At 35.4% G+C, this 19,196-nt stretch overlaps 1 protein-coding gene and 1 long non-coding RNA gene across 2 annotated transcripts in view; one reads left to right on the forward strand and one right to left on the reverse strand.

The window, feature by feature from the left end:
* Positions 1–5,930, forward strand: part of LOC144852169 (transmembrane protein 179B-like) — a 44,166-nt gene extending 38,236 nt beyond the window's left edge. The window contains exon 5 of the mRNA XM_078709922.1: positions 5,869–5,930. Within this exon, the coding sequence (XP_078566048.1) occupies positions 5,869–5,871 (3 nt within the window). The 3' untranslated portion in view covers positions 5,872–5,930. The remainder of the gene's footprint in view (positions 1–5,868) is intronic.
* Positions 1–19,196, reverse strand: part of LOC144852179 (uncharacterized) — a 73,296-nt gene that overhangs the window by 47,536 nt on the left and 6,564 nt on the right. The gene's annotated exons all lie outside the window — the stretch shown is intronic.

The following is a 19,196-nucleotide window of genomic DNA, read 5'->3' on the forward strand; positions in this document are numbered from 1 at the left end:
AAACAAATTTGATTGAAATAAAAAATATTTTTCAGAGGGACAATATATATCTTTAAAACTGTTACGGCAATAAGCGAGCAGCGTTTTTTGTAAGAAATATTTCTTGTTTATCTCAGTGTTATCATTGACGTTATAATGGATAACATTGGTTTTGTTTGTTCTTATAATCTCGTGTAGTTTCTTTCATGGATCCTGGTAGTAGGTACTGGTCAAACACAATACGTACTTCATTGTATGGTGTACTCATACCAACGATAATGTTGACAAATTCAGATGCAAAGTGAGAAGCATTGAACTTATCAGATACCTTTTCACCATATTTACGACACACATTCCATCAATAATTAGAATTGGTACTGCAGTGGGATCATCATATTGCACAGTGTTGTTAATGTTGTCTGGCAGTGGAAGGTTTAGTATTGACTGTACTACCTTGGATTTCCCAGAAAGCCTTATCATTCTTCCATCAGGATAAAAATGTGATGGTATGTTTCTATGACATTTAGAGCGAATTCAGGTCTGCTCTTTGCTACTACCAACACTCTGGACAGCAGCGTCCTCTCCTGCTTAATTGACTTTAAGTAATTTAGTTTTTACCACTGCACCAATATCCTTGAAGTATGTGAATTTGTTCTTTTGTGAATCCCAAAAATTAACTGTTTTAATAATCATTCTTGTCACAAACTAACGCTTCTTTCCCAATTGGTCACGATAAGAAATTGTTTGACCAACCTCATTGTGTGTTACATAAACAACAAATGTCACCAAATTTTCACCACCGGTTTTCTGAAATGGGTTACCTTCCTTCATAAGCACATCAACTAGTTTTGCAGCATTTGTCGTGTTCTTTTATGTATATTTATATTTTAAAATGATCTTTGACCTATTAGTCAGGTTAAAAGATGTCATAAAATAGGGGTCCGTGTGCAATTTGTGGTGAAAGTTTTATATCTCGATAATGAATTGTCATAGAAGCATAATATTAGGCTTAAATCATTTCTTCCATATTAATTAGTTCTCCACCTTGATCTTGATTGTTCTTGATCTTCTTCCGTCTCATCTTCATCCAACAATAATTCTTTCTTATAGTTTTCACAATCATCTTCATCATCTTGATCTCTGCAAATACACAGGTCTGTACACGGAAGACCAGCATTTCTACAGCTACATCTCTTAGTTGAACAGCGACTCTTTACACCACCACATTTTACCAGATGGAGAATGGCGTCTGGAGCTGGTTTTTCAGTAGTTTATTCATGGTTTATCGTCTCCCAGCCACATTCTCCTGGAGATGATAGCTCAGGATTGGCGATCTTGTCGTTATTCCATATAATCATCTGGTAATGGGCTCTAAAGATAGCATGGAACAGTGCATTTTGCGTTGATGGCAACCTTTCAGACTGGGCCTGCTTCTTTTTAAATAACCACCACCTCACATCTTTTAGTTTAGATAGTTTTGTGTTTGGTAGATACAGTTGACATATAAACCTTTCGATTTTAGCGAATGTTTCTTGACTTGGTTTGTCTTCCATGCCAAGGTTGACCAATGCATTTAGAATGTCGTCACATGATTCCTGTAACGTCTTCCAGAAGGTATGTTGCCTTTCTCTGCAACTAACAATGTTGTCAGCTCCACTGAGAGCATGAATTGCTGGAAGAGCTGCTGTTTTTGTTGGACCAAGAGATTGGTTGTAGGTATATTTCCCTTTGCTTCTGTCCAACACCAGTAACAAATGACGTGTCTTTACACAAATCTGGGTACCGTCTAATGGCTAGCACATCTGTATCTGGGGAATAAATTTGTAGTTTTGTTGCACCAGTTGTTGCATCAATAGCATGAAGCAGCTAACTTTGAATCGGCTTCTTCTTGATTGCTTTCACGGTAATTTACATCTTTGTGTGTTGCCTTGCGCTTAGACCCCCAGGCTACGTACTACAACGCTACGTTCTTCTTTCTGTGCCTTTGCGAGATCTTGCCAGATAACTGGTAATCTCCTTTTTTTTCCAGTTTTTTTAGGGGAACTTTAAAGATCTCTGTTGTGTCAGTAATATGATAACATACTGGTTGTTGGATTCCCTGTCATCTTATACGTGTTGCCGATTTCAAAGAAAGTGGTATATCATATCTGTCAAATATTGCATAACCAAATCGTTGAAATATGCATGCTGTGAAATGTTCTGCAAGATCGTTACAATTTGTTATCCACTCTGGTTTACCCATCCATTATACAATAGCCATGGCATCTATAAGGGTCACTATAATGGTTTGTTCTGATTGTTCTGTTGAAATAACTTCTTTATTTGTTGATATTTTTATAAAACTACTCTTCATTGAACAATGAAGCATTGTTCCATCAGCAGCAAACATAGATCTTGGTACAACAGAAAATTCATGTTTGCCAACAGATTTCTTCAGATTTATATCAGGTCGGGATTTACAGACAACAAGCATTCTTGCAAATAAACTTCGGTCTTCTTTTAACTCAATCACTTTATCATTAACTTTGATTTTCAATGATTTTATGGATGTCTTCCATGTGTTTAAACGCTGTTTCTTCATATGCGACCAAATGTTAGTTTCAGCCGACACAATGCGAAACAAATAAGTTTAGCATCGCTTTTCTTATTTCAGATTGCCTGCAGAAGTCATATTTAACCTTGATTGGCTTGGCAACTTTGGTGACAAGATTAAGTAGATCTTTACTGTTCTCGGAGAATGGATCTGTGAAGTGTCTGATGGTTTAAATAAGTTTGTTGATGTTATTATCATGACGCTTCAATAGAATTGATGAAGTTCATGGTGATGCATACATGATTTGTTGTGCTTCATCAGCAAGATTTGCTAGTACAGGTGAAATAAGAAAAAACTTACGAGAATCCACTGGAAACCTTCATAGTACGATTAATCTGCTCGAGGGCATGGTCTGCACCAATTGTACAGAATGACACAAATCTGTTCTTGTTAACAGCCCAGTTACCCTTTAAAAACTCCTCGTAAACCGAATCATTATAATCCTTTAGTGATTTCATGTTTGCGAGATATAAAGGTACCATACGTGCATAATTAAGTCTGTCATGAGCAAAAAAGTGCTTTGTGAATGTTTCCATAGCCATTATATGTAGATTCCAATCCTGTGTTCGTACCCATCGAATAAACATCAGCATTTCTAGTACCATTTGCATATATTGTTGCATCACTTTGAACAGTGGGAATTTACTTTTTGTTCGTCAAATTTTCGCATTTTTTTCCATGACCTGTACACTTACTATTTGGAGTGTCTTCTGCAAATTCAACGTTGTCTGCGGCAAAAAATATGTGTCGCCCATACACTATGTCAGGCGGAATATACACCATATCATTAGTGTAAGCATTTGTTCAAGAACAGTCATTGCCATCTTTGATTCTAGTTTCAGGATTTTGCTATAATTCAACTGCTACCTGTCGAGGCATGTCATGATTATGTTGTAAAGTTTGGGTTTTTGTATTTCGTGATTGACGCTCAGACAGATACATGTATACTGTACTTTGACTAAGGTTCATAGCACGCTGATTGATTGTGGAGGCTTTTCCAGACGTCATAGTATTAACAGTTGGTCCTTGAATTACCCATCGAAAAAAGCTATACAGTTAATTCGTATATTAGTGGAGTCTGTTAGGGATGAAATATGGGTGTTTGGTTCACTTTTTTTCCAAAAGCACCAAATCTGGTATACAGGTCGCCCACCCTATACTAATTCAATTTTTGATAAGCGCCAAGCGAAATGACCCCTTGGGTCACCTAATTTGCATAATTTAAAATGGCGGACAGTTTCGCTCAAACACTCTGTATCTCTGAAACTACTGGTCATAGAGAGTTGAGTTCAAAATGTTCAGAACATAAACATTCCTATTTAATCTATTTAAGTTTTTTTTATAAAAAATGACCGGAAGTACCATTTTTAACCTTTAACCCATTTTTTTTGCCATTGCCATATCTCAATAATGAGTTGTCGTAGAGAGTTTATTTTGGTGTCAAATTGTTCAAAATATATATGTTACAGTTGTTACTATTTAGTTAAATGGAACATTTAATCAAAAAATGACCGGAAGTACGTCATTTTGCCTTTGACTTTTATGGTGTACAGTATATTACAATTTCTAACTGAATCAATATAAACATATTTCTCGATATCTCTAAAATTACTTGTCATAGAGATTTGATTTAGGTTTCAAAATGTTCATAGCATAAACATTTCTATTGGCTATAATGAAGGTTTTTTTCAAATAATTATCAGAAATATTACATTTGACCTTTGACCTGACATTATTCATATCTCATTATTGAGTTGCCGTAGAAATTTCATTTTTGGTGTCAAATTGTTCAGAAAGTGTATGTTTGTATTCACTCTAAAAAAAACTTTGTTCAAAAAACTTAACCAGAAATAATTCTTTTTATTTACCTCGGTAAGATTCTATTCCATAAAAATAGAACACTGTTTTACCTTGAGTTTCAACATTTTAGGCATTATGAGATTCATAATTACTACATCCACTTTCACACTTGCACAAACTTGTACATCTGACACCAGCACAAGAACATTTACACCTCCCAGCGCAAGTCTTGAGGCAGCCGCAGTGCATAAGTACAGCACATTCCACAGAAGCGTCAGTAAGTGTGGTCCACAGTGGCTTCCAGTTGTTTGAGTCATCAGGGATGTTCTGATGAGCTACGATTGCTTGACTCCAATAAAACTTGCTTTGCAGTAACGCTCTCTTTACATGCTGGAATAATGCAGCTTGAGTTGGTGGTAGTTTTTCTAATGATTTGCTGCCAGTTATAAACATGTGATGCCTAGCTTCATTAAAAGCCACACCCTTTATTGTACAATAACAATAAATCGTTCGATATCTCTCATGTGTTCGGATTCAATATCAAATGACAACAGATGGTTGATGAGTTCTACAAGTGTCTTTGTTATAGTGGATTTACTATTTCATGTTGACCAGGCAGATTTTTTACCAATCCCAAGAAATTGTGAAGTTGTGTCGCATCCAGTTAGACTAAAAAAGTGGTAATGCAACACATCTTGTTGGCTCAAGATTTAAAAAGATGGTATGAACAGGAATATCACGATAATGCTTTCCTGTTCCAAAGCCAACCTAAAGTTCCTTGAATTTAAGGGTCTCAAAAAAGTGAATTGCCAGGATGACAACATCACTATCCACTGTACGAATATACGCTGTAAAATGACCTTCTTTTGCTGCATGTGACAGATGTAAGATAATCCTGGTGTCTGTCCCAGAATGGTTACATGACTGAAGAGATAATACATCACACTCTCTATTTGAAAGAACGGCATCAAAGCGATTACTTATAAGACGTTTCCCACACATTTTGAACTATTCCTTCTTGTTTTCTTCATTCTTTAAAAATCTATTCTAGTCTTGTTTTGGAATATTTGTGTTTCCATCACCAACTTTTGTTCGAGGACCATTTCCACGTCGCTGTTGCGTCAACAATTTAATGTTGTTACACTCTGGGTAATTGTCCCATACTGCATCAATTCGTTGATTATCTCTCTTTAATTGGGCCTTTAAGAATGGTATGATGTTGTACTTCACATACTCATTGAAAGTATTGACATTTGTGGGATCACGTACCATATGGACCACTGCTGCCATATCAAGAACCACAACTGATGTTTTTATAACATCAGGAGGTTGGCAGGTGGTAGATTTATCTCCAGAACAGTCTGGTCCAGTGACACCTGTGGCCTAGCATAGCTTGTGATATCTTATACCAATTGCATGAGCATCTTGTGGATCATAGCAGTACCAAGTTTTACTTTACATTTTTCATTTCCACTTTTTTCTATTGCATCTTTCAGTGATAAACCAGCATTTTGTGTTACTACTTTATGCAATGGATGTCTGTCAGTTCCTGCTGCCTCACCAAAAAAGAACAGATTATTAATAAAGGGTGTTGACTGTGATCGAGTAAATGTTGCAGAACTAGTTGATGGACTGCCATGGTGTTCTGCGATGGTCTGTTCATAACGTCGTTTGTCTCTGTTATGTCCTGTATGTACTACATTCTGGTAACATTTTCTGTGCCATGTAGCATATTTTGCTTGAAGATCTAAAACCGTTAAATCGTCTGTGTATATCAAGATAATATTTATCACTATATCCAGCCCGATCTGACACCAATTGTAACAATTTCTTATAATTAGCTACACGTGTTTCTGTTGTTTCCAATTATATATAGAGAAAAGTTTGTTGTATTACTTTTCTTCTGTTGCACACCGAATTCCATATTTTAAGCAATGGGACAAAACCTGAAAATAAAATCATAAATATATATTAAAGAGGATGTTTCACTATAAAAACCACTCCTAATAGCAATGTACAGTAGACTAGGGCACTTATTGAAATCAATAAAGTTAAATGCAGGTCTACAGTAAATAATATTATACATGGGTTGAATATTAGCCGTGATTTTGCGTAGTATTTTTTATGCGTGCCCTAAGCTAGCCAATAAGTAGGCCTTAGCCTTGATATGCACAGCTAATACCAATGTTTTGATAAAATCAGTGAATAACGCAAATCTTTAAAAAAAATTAAAATCAAATTATAATAAATGATTATACTAGACCTTAGTTGTAAGGCACATATGTCCATTTAATAGTCGTTGATTTATGATTGATTATTCTTTTTTGTATAGGCTATCTACACGTGCCTAGATTGAACTACGGTACCTACATATCTAGATTAGGCAATAATTAGGCTACGTCGGTAGGCACCGTGAAGGCCTAGACACTTTGTCTAAAAAAAAATCAGCGGATAACAATAAATCTTCCTAGTACTATAAAATTATATAAAAAATGACAGTTAAATAATACGATAAATTAAACATACTAACCATTATAACCACAGAAATGTAATGATAAAGCTATAATTCACAACGATATAGAACTTTATCTCTCCCTCTACGTGGTTGTCAGGAAAAAGAAATTACCGCTCAATTTCATCTCTAACTTAGGCCTTTTCTGATTGGTTCAAAGTTTCTTAGTTAAATGTCTGTGCATCCGTAGGCATAATGTGTATCCTATCCTGTATCCTAATATGAAAGTTGGCAACGCCTATTTGCTGGCATGATGACTGGCGGCATCGAAGTTATAGGTTATAGGTCTTCTGTGTTAGAATGAATGTTGGCAGCGTCGCACAGTTGCTGGCATGTCGTGATTGTTGGCATAGTTATTGACAGCGACTTCCTTGATGGGATGGTTGTTGCCAGCGTCGTGGTTACTGGATGGGTTCGTGGCCGTTGTCATAACTATTGGCAGCGTCTTCATTGATGGGATTGTTGTTGTCAGCGTCGTGGTTACTGGGTGGCGTCGCGGTTGTTGGCATAAGTTATTGGCAGCGTCTTCTTTAATGTGATGGCTGTTGCCAGCGTCGTGGTTACTGGGTGACGTCGTGGTTGTTGGCATAAGTTATTGACAGCGCTTCCTTGATGGGATGGTTGTTGCCAGCGTCGTGGTTGTTGGCATACGTTATTGACAGCGACTTCCTTGATGGGATGGTTGTTGCCAGCGTCGTGGTTTTAGGTGGCGTCGTGGCTGTTGGCATAAGTATTGGCAGCGTCTTCTTTAATGGGATGGTTGTTGCAAGCGTCGTGGTTACTATGTGGCGTCGTGGTTGTTGGCATAATTTATGTGAAGATGTTACTAAATTGATTGAAAGACAAAAACCAGATGTTCACAATCACCCTCCTCCCCATCGGATCCCTCCATCCCTAATTCATACTGGTAGACAAGTCCCTGATGACCTACTCACTCTAATATTCAACATTTTTAAACAAAAATAGGCCTAACACGTAAACTTTAAATAAATAGGAAAATCTTTATTGTTATCCGTAAATAATATATTTCTTCTTCTTTGTTATTTTGTCTTCGTAGTCGTTGAAATACATGATAAGTCTGATAACTAAATGATCCTTGTGTGATCTTCCATCAAAACACCCCCTCGTCCATGACATCTTCCCCGCTACCACTCGTCCACCTCAAAGTGAACCTCTAAGTGATCTCTTTCCTTCTTTCTTTGCCGGTTTTCCCACATCCGTAACTTATACTGGGTGTCTCGTTCTCGTGTCATGACCAGTCTATGAAGGCGTCTTTTGTTCTGCCTTTCCTCCTCTTCTAGTTTGTACCGTATAAAAAGAAGCTTAGTTTAGAGGGATTCTTTTAAAAATAAAATAAGTCCACTGCCATGTTGACATTCCCCTTCTCTCCTTCTTTTCTCCACCAACCCCATTTGGTAATTGTTTCTCATTGTGTGTTATTTAATTATTTTACCTGGTGGAATTTATTAACATGTTTGATTCCTTGCATTAGCGGATTATTACGATGACGAGGATGGTTGTTTTTAGCACTGGAGAAGATTGACGGTAGCTCTCTGTCCACACCAGGACCAAACGATAATTTCAGCTCATTCATGAGTCCGTATCGTGTCGGTGGTCGACGTCGTTGGACACTAGAAAGCTGACTGTCTACTGACATTTCCGATGCCATGCTGAAAAAAAGAAGGAATACTTATCATCATCATCAATGACATGTTGATGTTAAAGATTATTTGAATGAATATGATGGCGATGATTAAAAATAATGATGATGATGATGAATTAATTGTGATTATTGCGGGTGATTTACCTTCTAATCTGATTCTGTGTATCGGCAATCCAATCATGTTCACCTTTTGAAAAAAAGTACGTAATATTAATAAGTTTGACTCATTTTTAGAAATGAAATATCTATAAATATTTTAGACCGTAATAAACAATATCTTAAATAAAAGGCACCTCATACCTTCTTGGACCATCTTCCCGTCGTCGTCCTCTACGTCGGACCACAAACTGTTCCTGTCGTCAGAGTTATCCTCTGGGATATTGAGCTCATCGTCGTTTTTTAGAAGTTCTACAATGGGCTGATCTCTATGGATTTCAAAATTAAATAAAATTAAAATAATAATTGACCAAAATTCAAAAAAAAAAATGTAACTAATGATGTATGCATGTATTAAAGACAATTTATCCAATAAAATGTAAATATTCTCCACATAAGAATGCATACATTATTCAGAGTAGTGTATTAAAACTAAGTAATACTTCTTAGGCTTACAGAACATTCGTTTCTTCCATGTCTTCACATTCGAGCTCATCTACCTCTATCACTTCTGTTTTAATGTCCGTTTGAATACTAGAATAAAAGCAAATTAAATTATTATTTGTAAAATATTTTTAATTTAAGAATCCAATACATAAACCTAGACACTATACTAAACAAATGCCAGACATACCTTCCATTGTCATTGGCAACTTCTGTTGTCACCACATCAACTGGTGGTTGTTGATCATCAATAATGATTGTTGCAGCATCGGTAGCATCCTCATTATCAAGTTCGACTCTCTTCGACTTCTTCAGTGATCGTCGAAGTCTGGCCAAACGTGATTTAGACTTCTTTTTCTTGTCTTTCCCATCCTTAGTATGCGACAGCTTATCTGTGTCAATTGTTAACGCAGTTACTTGATCATCATCTGCTGTCGTGTTCTTAGATTCAGAACTTTCGGTTGCCACAACCACCTGGACATTTGGAGGATCAACGCTAGATCCGTCTTCCGAATTAAATTCTCTGCGATTATCCGCAACGAATTCCTCAACTGAGTTGCGGTGGCATAAGGTCAAAGGATTACCCATCAATAGTTAATATAGATACAATACGAGATATGAAATCAATATAACTTTCCGAAAGGTTTCCAATAGTTTTCTGAAGGCGTTTGTTATGATCCGTTGATATGGCGAATGAGTTCTGTATCGTAGTAACATCGAAGCGCGCACAAGGCGTTCATACTAACAACGCGCAACCACTACGTGTGACGACGCCGCCCGCTTCATGTGACGCATAATGGGGCCCATTCTACAAAATAACTAGTTAATTTAATTTAGGAGATTTAGTGATTTCATCTATTTCCAACGAATGGTCGGGAGATACTGGAATGAATCTTTTCTATTAATTGTACTATACACCTTCTTTTCTTAGGATTTATAAAAATGTTCATTGCCATGTGAAGATGTTTAGTCAGGTTAAAAGATGCTCTTCCTTGGCATACTCACATTTTAGTAATTAGCATTCGCTGACCAACTTTCTTTTTATTTATCTTCATTGTTGTTTCTTTATTAGTTTAAAAATAGATAAATTAATCGGCATGTTCTAAGGAGGAATTTTATGTGATTTTTTAGGAAAATATCTGTAATATTATCTAACAATTTTGACACCTTGATTATATTGACTTACTAAACGGCGATCCCTATTATCACAATTTTGGGAGACACGGCACGTAATAGGCCTACGTGAGGAAAACTATCATATACAGTACTGGGTAGTAGTAGATGTCGTAAACCTAGAACCAAAGGCAGACGTTGGAACTACATCCCTCCCGTAAATAATTTACACAAAACGCATATATATATATATAATATTCTTTGCTCAGACTATCGCGAGCAGCGGAAAGAAGTCGGTAATTGGCTTGTGGATAGGAGGAAGGTAAGTGATTACCGTTTCGCTATAAGTATTTGAAAGATCAGTACCCACAATTGAAAGCCATCCGGTAAACGTTGGAACTGTCTGGTCTCCAGCATTCGCAAACCTTGAATACTTCCAGAAAAGAAGTTTTAATTTAGATTGCTGGCTTACTAATCTTGCAAATGGTAATTGTGGATTTGTAGGTAGCAAGTTTGGTTCTTTTTAAGGATTGACTTGATAGTGGGCATTATCATCATCGATTACTCGATCTATTGTTAGCTTCCTTGGTTTTGTTTTTTTTTGCAATTGATCCACGGCATGTACAAAATATTGTGCAGGCTAATTTGGCATGATTTCACCCACAGCCCATATATTTACATGGCATGTCACTAGAACAGGTGGACCTGATCAATTTCAATATGCTATCAGGTGCTAGGGTAACGCTTGAGGGTACAGTTAATGGTAATAAAGATCTTGTACTCCCTTCTTTGATCCATCCATAATTGATCGGATTCAGTTATGCCGGATGATTCTTCAGTGCATTTTTCCAAATATATGTTTGTAGATGGGCACGGTTTACATTCTCGATAAAAGCCTCTGTAGTTGGAGGCAGTTAAGCTAGATTTGGAGTATTGGTCTAGTCTACCAACTTGACTCTCGCAGTCCAAACTTCCTGCTTTTGACATATTGCTGACATTAAATTGGCCATAACAAGTTGCCATGAACATTGTTGCCTGCCTGATCACTTCTGACCAATCTGCTTTTTCATCATCTAATTTATCCAAAAGAATGTCGCCTTTCTCAATAATTGTTTACATTTTTCCTATACCAAAGCATGCTGCGACAGTGTCACATCCAGATAAAGCATGAGCAGCTAAACTTCCTGGAACAATGTCTTTGTTCTTTTCTATTGTGGATTGAATATCTATTACACTTCTATTCGTAATTGGAGATTCCATCACCATTGGCAATTTATGTTTTCTTTGAAATAATGGTAAAGCACTAGGGCATACACATCCATGTCGTCTGCGAGCACAGTCACCTACTGTACAAGAATGTTATCCGCTTCTTCATGAGATGTTGACAAATCGTTCCTATAAAAGGAACCATCGGAACTTACTTCAACAGGTGTTTGTCCATTTATTACAAGTCTGTTTTTGGACGTTTTCTTTTGTAATTCTGCATCGGACTCCATATCTTTGCATATGATATTTATTAATTGCTTCTTATTTTGAGTTACAGTAAGAGCCAGTTTCTGTGATGGGAGTGGTGGTGTAGTGGTAAGCTGAAACACTCTTCTACCATTATTTCCTTTTGATGTCCCTGTGGAGCATTTTGTACTAAAGTCATTGTACCTATACTATCAAAAACTAAATATACATCACTGTATTTTAATCAATTTGACTTTTTACATTTGTTTACGAAATCCATTACTGTTGGTTGATTGGTTGGACTAGATGATGGCCAGCTGGGTATCCACAATAAAGCACAGCCATCAATTACTGTACCCATAGATTCCGGTTTTAAAATTCAGGCTGACAATAGGGACTTTGATTTACTGTAGATGTCCGCATATCCCCAGAATCGTTAAATAATGCAGTCGGTACTGGTGATAGTTCACTCGACATAACTTCAGTAAAATTGACTTGTCGTGACATCTGCAATCCGATGAGTCTGGAATAAATCAGCTTAGTAGCATATACCTTGGCATTATCAATGTCAATAGACATTGTATCTACCTTAAATGATTGTACATACTGGTTATCTCCAAACTTGAATTTTGATGATTCAGTGATCCATCCTTTTCCATTGCTACATTCTTTCCTTGTGCATTAAGCTTCTCTATTATCAATTCACATATGTTTTTCTTTCCATTTGGGTCGGTGCTTTTCTCATTGAATCTGAAATACCACAATAGTCCTTGTTATATTGATATAAATAAGATAGGTCTATGTTACTACTACTACTACTACTATTACTATTACTACTACTACTATTTTTTGATATGTGATTATAACGCTGGACTTTCAATCCCAATTGCTTTCAAATTCTACCCAAATTTGTAGGCTAATTTCCTCATCGCAAAGCAGTGCCACTGAGATTAAATACATTATCTTATATTAAATAAATTAACTTTTATTAATCGTATTTACTTGTGTTTTCTGTTTTAAATCGATCCAAAGATTCTTGCTTGTACATTTCAAGTTCTTTTTTCTCATCAGTTACTTTGTTTAGTTCATCTCCTACTTTCTTTAACTCTTCCATCAGTTGTTCACAGGCTTCCCTTTCTTTGGTTACTTCACAACATTTCTCATTCAACCTGAATTATAAAGTGAAAACAAAGTATAATAATTAAATAAAAATTATCAAACGAGGTTATATATGTCGATATATAGTTTGCGGTACACCACGTATATTAGTTCTGAAAAGAACTATTGAGTTTCTCGACGTTTCGATTAATATGCTTTGATCGTCCTCAGGACTGAAAATGCAGGAAGTCCAGGAAACTTAGAATATAAGTGGAAAAGGGTTCGACTGGTGTGAAAGCCAGAAACAGTAGCAAGTTCACCGAGTGGGAGGGATTGAAACTAGCTATAGAAGAGCATTGTTTCTCATGAACAATAGTGAATGGAAACTAGCTATAGACGAGCATTGTTTCTGATAGGTGTGAGAAATACAACAAAGCATTGGAACTCAATGGTTACAACAGGAAGGACTTTAAGTTATCGTCAACCAACAACAGCGATCCTGCAGAGTTCATAAAGTCTTTATGTTTACCATATTTGAAACAGCTTTCCCATCGTATCCAGCGACTACTACAAAACGCCGACATAAAAGTATTTCATAGTGCAGTCAATAAGTTGTCACAGTGTCTTCAAACACACAAGGAAAAACCATCTAACACAGCCAACCTGATGTAAATCAGCTTAGTAGCATATACCTTGGCATTATCAATGTCAATAGACATTGTATCTACCTTAAATGATTGTACATACTGGTTATCAACCTGGTGTATACTGTATCCCATGTGAAAGTGGAAAGGTAAACATAGGGAAACTGGACGTGACCTTCAAACCAGGCTCAAGGAACATCAAGGCCATGCAAGAAGAGGAGAGCAAGACAAATTAATCATCAATAGTTATGCATTCTCACAAACAACAACACCGAGTTAATTGGAAAGATACTGAACTAATTGCTACCGTTCCTTTTTGGCATTCCAGAGGAACCAGGGAAGCTATTGAAATCTATAAACACAACACTGTTCATCAAGATATTGGATTTGTTATCAGTGGCATTTGGCTATCTTTATTCAACAAGAATCTTCATCGACAGTAAACCATGCCAATCCTGTCTAGACACATGATCTATGTGTCCCTCCTACTGTGTGAACTTGCTATTGTGTGTGGCTTTGACACCAGTCCCACCCTTTTCCACTTATATTCCAAGTTTCATGGACTTTCGCAAAGCATATTGATCGAAACGTCGAGAAACTCAACAGTTATACGTGGTGTACCGCAAACTTTATATCAACATTTGATTTCGCTCAAACAATAGGTTATATATGTCATTGTCACTCTTTGACATACAAATTTGTCCATAGAAAGTCCAGTTATTAAATATATGCCTCTCTGTATTTCATTAGCCCTTGTTTTCTTGAACAATGGCTCATCAATCTTCCTATTTTTGTTTCTATCCTTCTGTATTTCATTTACCCTTGTTTTCTTGAACAATGGCTTATCAATCTTCCTATTTTTGTTTCTTTCCTTCTGTTTTTCATCTGCCCTTGCTTTCTTGAACAATGGCTCATCAATCTTCCTATTTTTGTTTCTTTCCTTCTGTTTTTCATCTGCCCTTGTTTTCTTGAACAATGGCTCATCAATCTTCCTATTTTTGTTTCTTTCCTTCTGTATTTCATTTGCCCTTGTTTTCTTGAACAATGGCTCATCAATCTTCCTATTTTTGTTTCTTTCCTTCTGTTTTTCATCTGCCCTTGTTTTCTTGAACAATGGCTCATCAATCTTCCTATTTTTTGTTTCTTTCCTTCTGTTTTTCATCTGTCCTTTTTTTCTTGAGCAATGGCTCATCAATATTCCTCTTTTTGTTTCTTTCCTTCTATTTTTCATTTGCCCTTGTTTTCTTGAACAATGGCTCATCAATCTTCCTATTTTTGTTTCTTTCCTTCTGTATTTCATCAGGCCTTGTTTTCTTGAACAATGGCTCGTCAATCTTCCTATTTTTGTTTCTTTCCTTCTGTTTTTCATCTTCCCGTGTTTTCTTGAACAATGACTCATCAATCTTCCTATTTTGTTTCTCCTTCCGTTTTTCATTTGCCCTTGTTTTCTTTAATAATGGCTCATTAATCTTCATCTTTTTGTTTCTTTCATTTGTACATGATGCCTAATACTCTCTTTCCTTTGTTTTGCACAGAGCACTTTTAATTCATTCATGTTGTAAACATTTTGACAGGCAGCACTACAATTCAAATGACGGCTGAACCTTTGGAAAGCTTTCCTACATCTATCCAAGACATATTTGGGCTCCTGATTTTACATAGTTATATTCATCTTGCACTTCTGCATTGTCATGTAAATTTGTTTGGATGAAAGAAGGGTGAATTTCCCAAGATAAAAAGAGCATTCTTTGATTTGGCTTTCATGGCTGGATTGAATGTTTAATAAATCACTGACTTCTCTGTATGAGGTCATTTCTTTCCTTGAATCTTTGCCTTCCGCAGCATTCAAACCTTCAGAACTGGCAAACACATTTGTTTGACAAAACAGTTTGGAAGTATACCGTTACTCTCATTTAGCTCACTTTTTCTTGTCACAGTTGGGAACTAATGTCTGGTCTACTTTTGCCTTTACTGAACCAATCATTATTATGATGAGGCAAGCCAGCACATTTAGTGGCTTTTCTATGGATTTACTGTTTGGGATCTTTCTCTTTTGATTGGTGGTAACAATGAAATCATCATGATCTGGTTCATTTTTTTATACTCTTTTGGAACATTTAGTGGCTGAAAGAATATTTGAGACAAATTCATTATCATTTTGAGCTGAATCCTCATTATGATCTGAATCATCAGATAAGACATCCTTCATTACTTTAGCTTTTGTTTGTGACTTGCAGACACTTGAATCATGTGTGTCAAGTTTAGAAGTTGGAAGAACCATAGGTTTTGTACATTTCAAATTCCGTCATTCCATCCATCGTTCTTTTTTCTCATCAGTTACTTTCTTAATTTCATCTCTTGCTTTCTTTAACTCTTCCATCAGTTGTTCACATGCTTCATTTTCTTTAGGTACTTCACAACATTTCTCATTCAACCTGAATTATAAAGTGAAAACAAACTATAATTAAATTAACATTATTATAAGAGGTTATTATGCCATTGTCAGTTAATTAATCTTTGATATAGATATTAGTCCATAGAAACATGATTACCAGTTATCAAATGTATTTTCTACTTTGTGTTTTCTGTTTCAAATTGATCCAAAGATTCTTGCTTGTACATTTCAAATTCCGTCATTAATTCTTTTTTCTCATCAGTTACTTTCTTTATTTCATCACTTGCTTTCTTTAACTGTTCCATTAGTTGTTCACATGCTTTCTTTTCTTTGGTTACTTCACAACATTTCTCATTCAACCTGAATTATTATTATAAGTTAAACCAAAGTATAGGCCTATTTAAATTTATATACATTATTAAGAGGTTATAAAAATTAATAAAATTAGAGACGCGTTATTCATTTATAAAAATATTGTATTGTATAAAATCCGTAATAATGGGAAATAAAACGTACATTACCTTTTTCTTTCAAAATAAATACACACTGACGCTTGCTGTTTGCAGAGGTCTTGTTTATCTTTTGCTTTATATTATTCTTTCTGGCGTCGTTCAATTCTTTCTTCAAATTCTCCAATTCTTCATTCAAAATCTCGCATTCTCTTTTAAACTTCTTCTTTGATGCTCTGAATTCACGTTTACTTTTAATTATAACGCTTTCTAAATCGACACATTTCTGATTTATTCTACAAAGAAAATTACTTTGTATTAGAAACAATCTAAAATAAATATTACATACTGTAGGCCTACGGAGGACATGTAGGAGGACATAGGTTGAAGGCTACTTTGGGTATTGTACCAAATCGTCTTTTTTAATGACATAAACTTTACCTACTACCTTACCTTGTTCACATGCGAATCATCAATGATTTATTACCTTCTATATGTGCCTTCTTTATTTATCAATTGCTCCATAAGCTTTCTAATATCTTCATATTATTCTTTCAATCGTTGAGTTTCTCCTTCCATTATCTGTCGGTCATTTCTTTCGGAACTTAGTGCAATATTCACTTCATTGAGTTGCGAGATATTACCCAGTTTGTTATAAACATGATGAAGGAAGAAACATAGAAACATATATACACGGGTCCTTTACATGTTATCAAAATCCATTTGATACCTACAGTACCAACACATCCATAAATGTACAATATATTTTTTAAAGAATATGATAAATAAAATAAAATAATAGGCCTATTTTTTAGCAGATACTGTATTGGCCAAAATATCAGTCCAACAATACATGGCATAGGTTGATATAAGAATATTTCCATACCTTGTTCCCATCCATTGTATGCATAAAAAGCAATTTTCTTGGATCATCAATCTTCGATGCCGAAAGTGGAGCATTCGGTAGGATTGATCCTGTTAAAGACTTCTTATAAACTTCATCTAAAGTTGTAAATTGTGTCATCCCTGCTGTCAGTGGACGACGGAAGCTAGGCCTATAAAGTATAAACGGATTATAATTAAGGTAAACAGTTGCATTATCTTGATGGAAAAATGATTTAAACGTTTAATTTCAAATTTATCATTACTATTTATTATTAAATCAATTTACAGCTGGAGTAGTAGAAGCAATACTGTAACTCAACGTACTAGGTTAGGTTTAGTCTCTTGTCTTGGATTTACTTATTATTATATAGGCTTAATAGTCTAGGATATTTTGCAAGGTTGCATTTTTTTTGCTATATTCAAAAAGTATTTCTCCATTTTTTCCATACACAAGGGGGGTGGCGGGGGTTGGCAGTCATTTCAAAATGGCCACCATTTTGGACAAAATTGTTTAAAATATTGTAAGTTTATGACATGACAACATGTTTATCTGAAATGGCCATATAATCAAATTGGTTTTTCTTCTTGATTAAATACATATAACACTACCAACATAACAACATAATAATATTTGTGTTTAATTACTTTACTTATTCGTCGTCACTTTCGTTGAAGTTACCAGAAAAAAACGCGATGCTTTACACAGAATGGAAACGGTAAAGACAGATGGAGGGGATGTACCTGCACCTCTCGATGAAGAGTGCCAGAAAGTGTTGGCCACTATTGGTGATGCCGCCATATATGTCATCGATGGTGACATCAAGAGCACAGATGTATCCATCATAACAACTTATGATGAAGGTAATGTTTTATTAATGTCCTATTACTATACCCATAAAATAATAATACCGTCCATCCAGAACGTCCATCATTGACTAAATATTTTGATTAACAGAAAATGGGACTGGCGAAATTTCATGGGAAGACGTGATGGGATGCATCACCAATACATATCAGCAGCCATCTACAAAGGCGTCCGCGTCTACTACGATATCTGAAATCAATTTCGAGCTAGAGCTAGTAAGAGTCCAACAGGAGCGTTTGGAAATTGAAAAGCAGAGGTTGCAAATTGAAAAAGAGAGGTTGCAAATTGAGAAAGCAAAGGTTGCAAATTGAGAAAGCAAAGAAGAACGAATTTGAGGAAAATCAACAGAGTTTTATAACTTCTATATAATAGAATATAAATATAAGTATGAAAAACGTACAGTTAAAATTGGACGGAAATCTAAAAACCGCATATCAATAGTTTTATATTTATCAATTGTTAAATGTATATAGATTATAAATAAGTATATTAATATAAATAATAATAATAATATTCAAATATATATATATATATATATATATATAAAATATGTTACCTCAATATTATATGCATTTTAAAAAATAAAAAATTTATTATGTTATAGTAACCATTTATGTCAGAAAAATTCCCTGTACATGGATTTTTTCAATAAATGAATAAATTTCGACCTTTTTATTTTTCAATAAAACTGGTTACTATAGCATAAATGACATGCGCAGAACCCAATATTCAGGGCCCTTTTTCGAAAATTTCCATGTACTATAGTACAGTGATTTTTTCCGAAAATGGCCAAATTTCAACGTTTTTATTTTCGATAAAACTGGTTAATATAGCATAATTGACATGCGCAAAATCCAATATTCGACTCTGCGCATGTTTATTATGCTATAGTAACCATTTATGTAAAAAAATAAAAGGGTCGAAAAATGGCCCTTTTTCGAAAATTTCCATGTACTATAGTACAGGGATTTTTTCCAAAAATGGCCAAAATTCAACCTTTTTATTTTTCGATAAAACTGGTTACTATAGCATAATTGGCATGCGCAGAACCCAATATTCGACACTGCGCATGTTTAATATGCTATAGTAACCATTTATGTCAAAAAATAAAAGGGTCGAAAAATGGCCCTTTTTCGAAATTTTCCCGG

The sequence above is a fragment of the Antedon bifida genome, chromosome 9 (genome assembly GCF_963402885.1).
Source record: "Antedon bifida chromosome 9, ecAntBifi1.1, whole genome shotgun sequence".
Lineage (NCBI taxonomy): Eukaryota > Metazoa > Echinodermata > Crinoidea > Comatulida > Antedonidae > Antedon > Antedon bifida.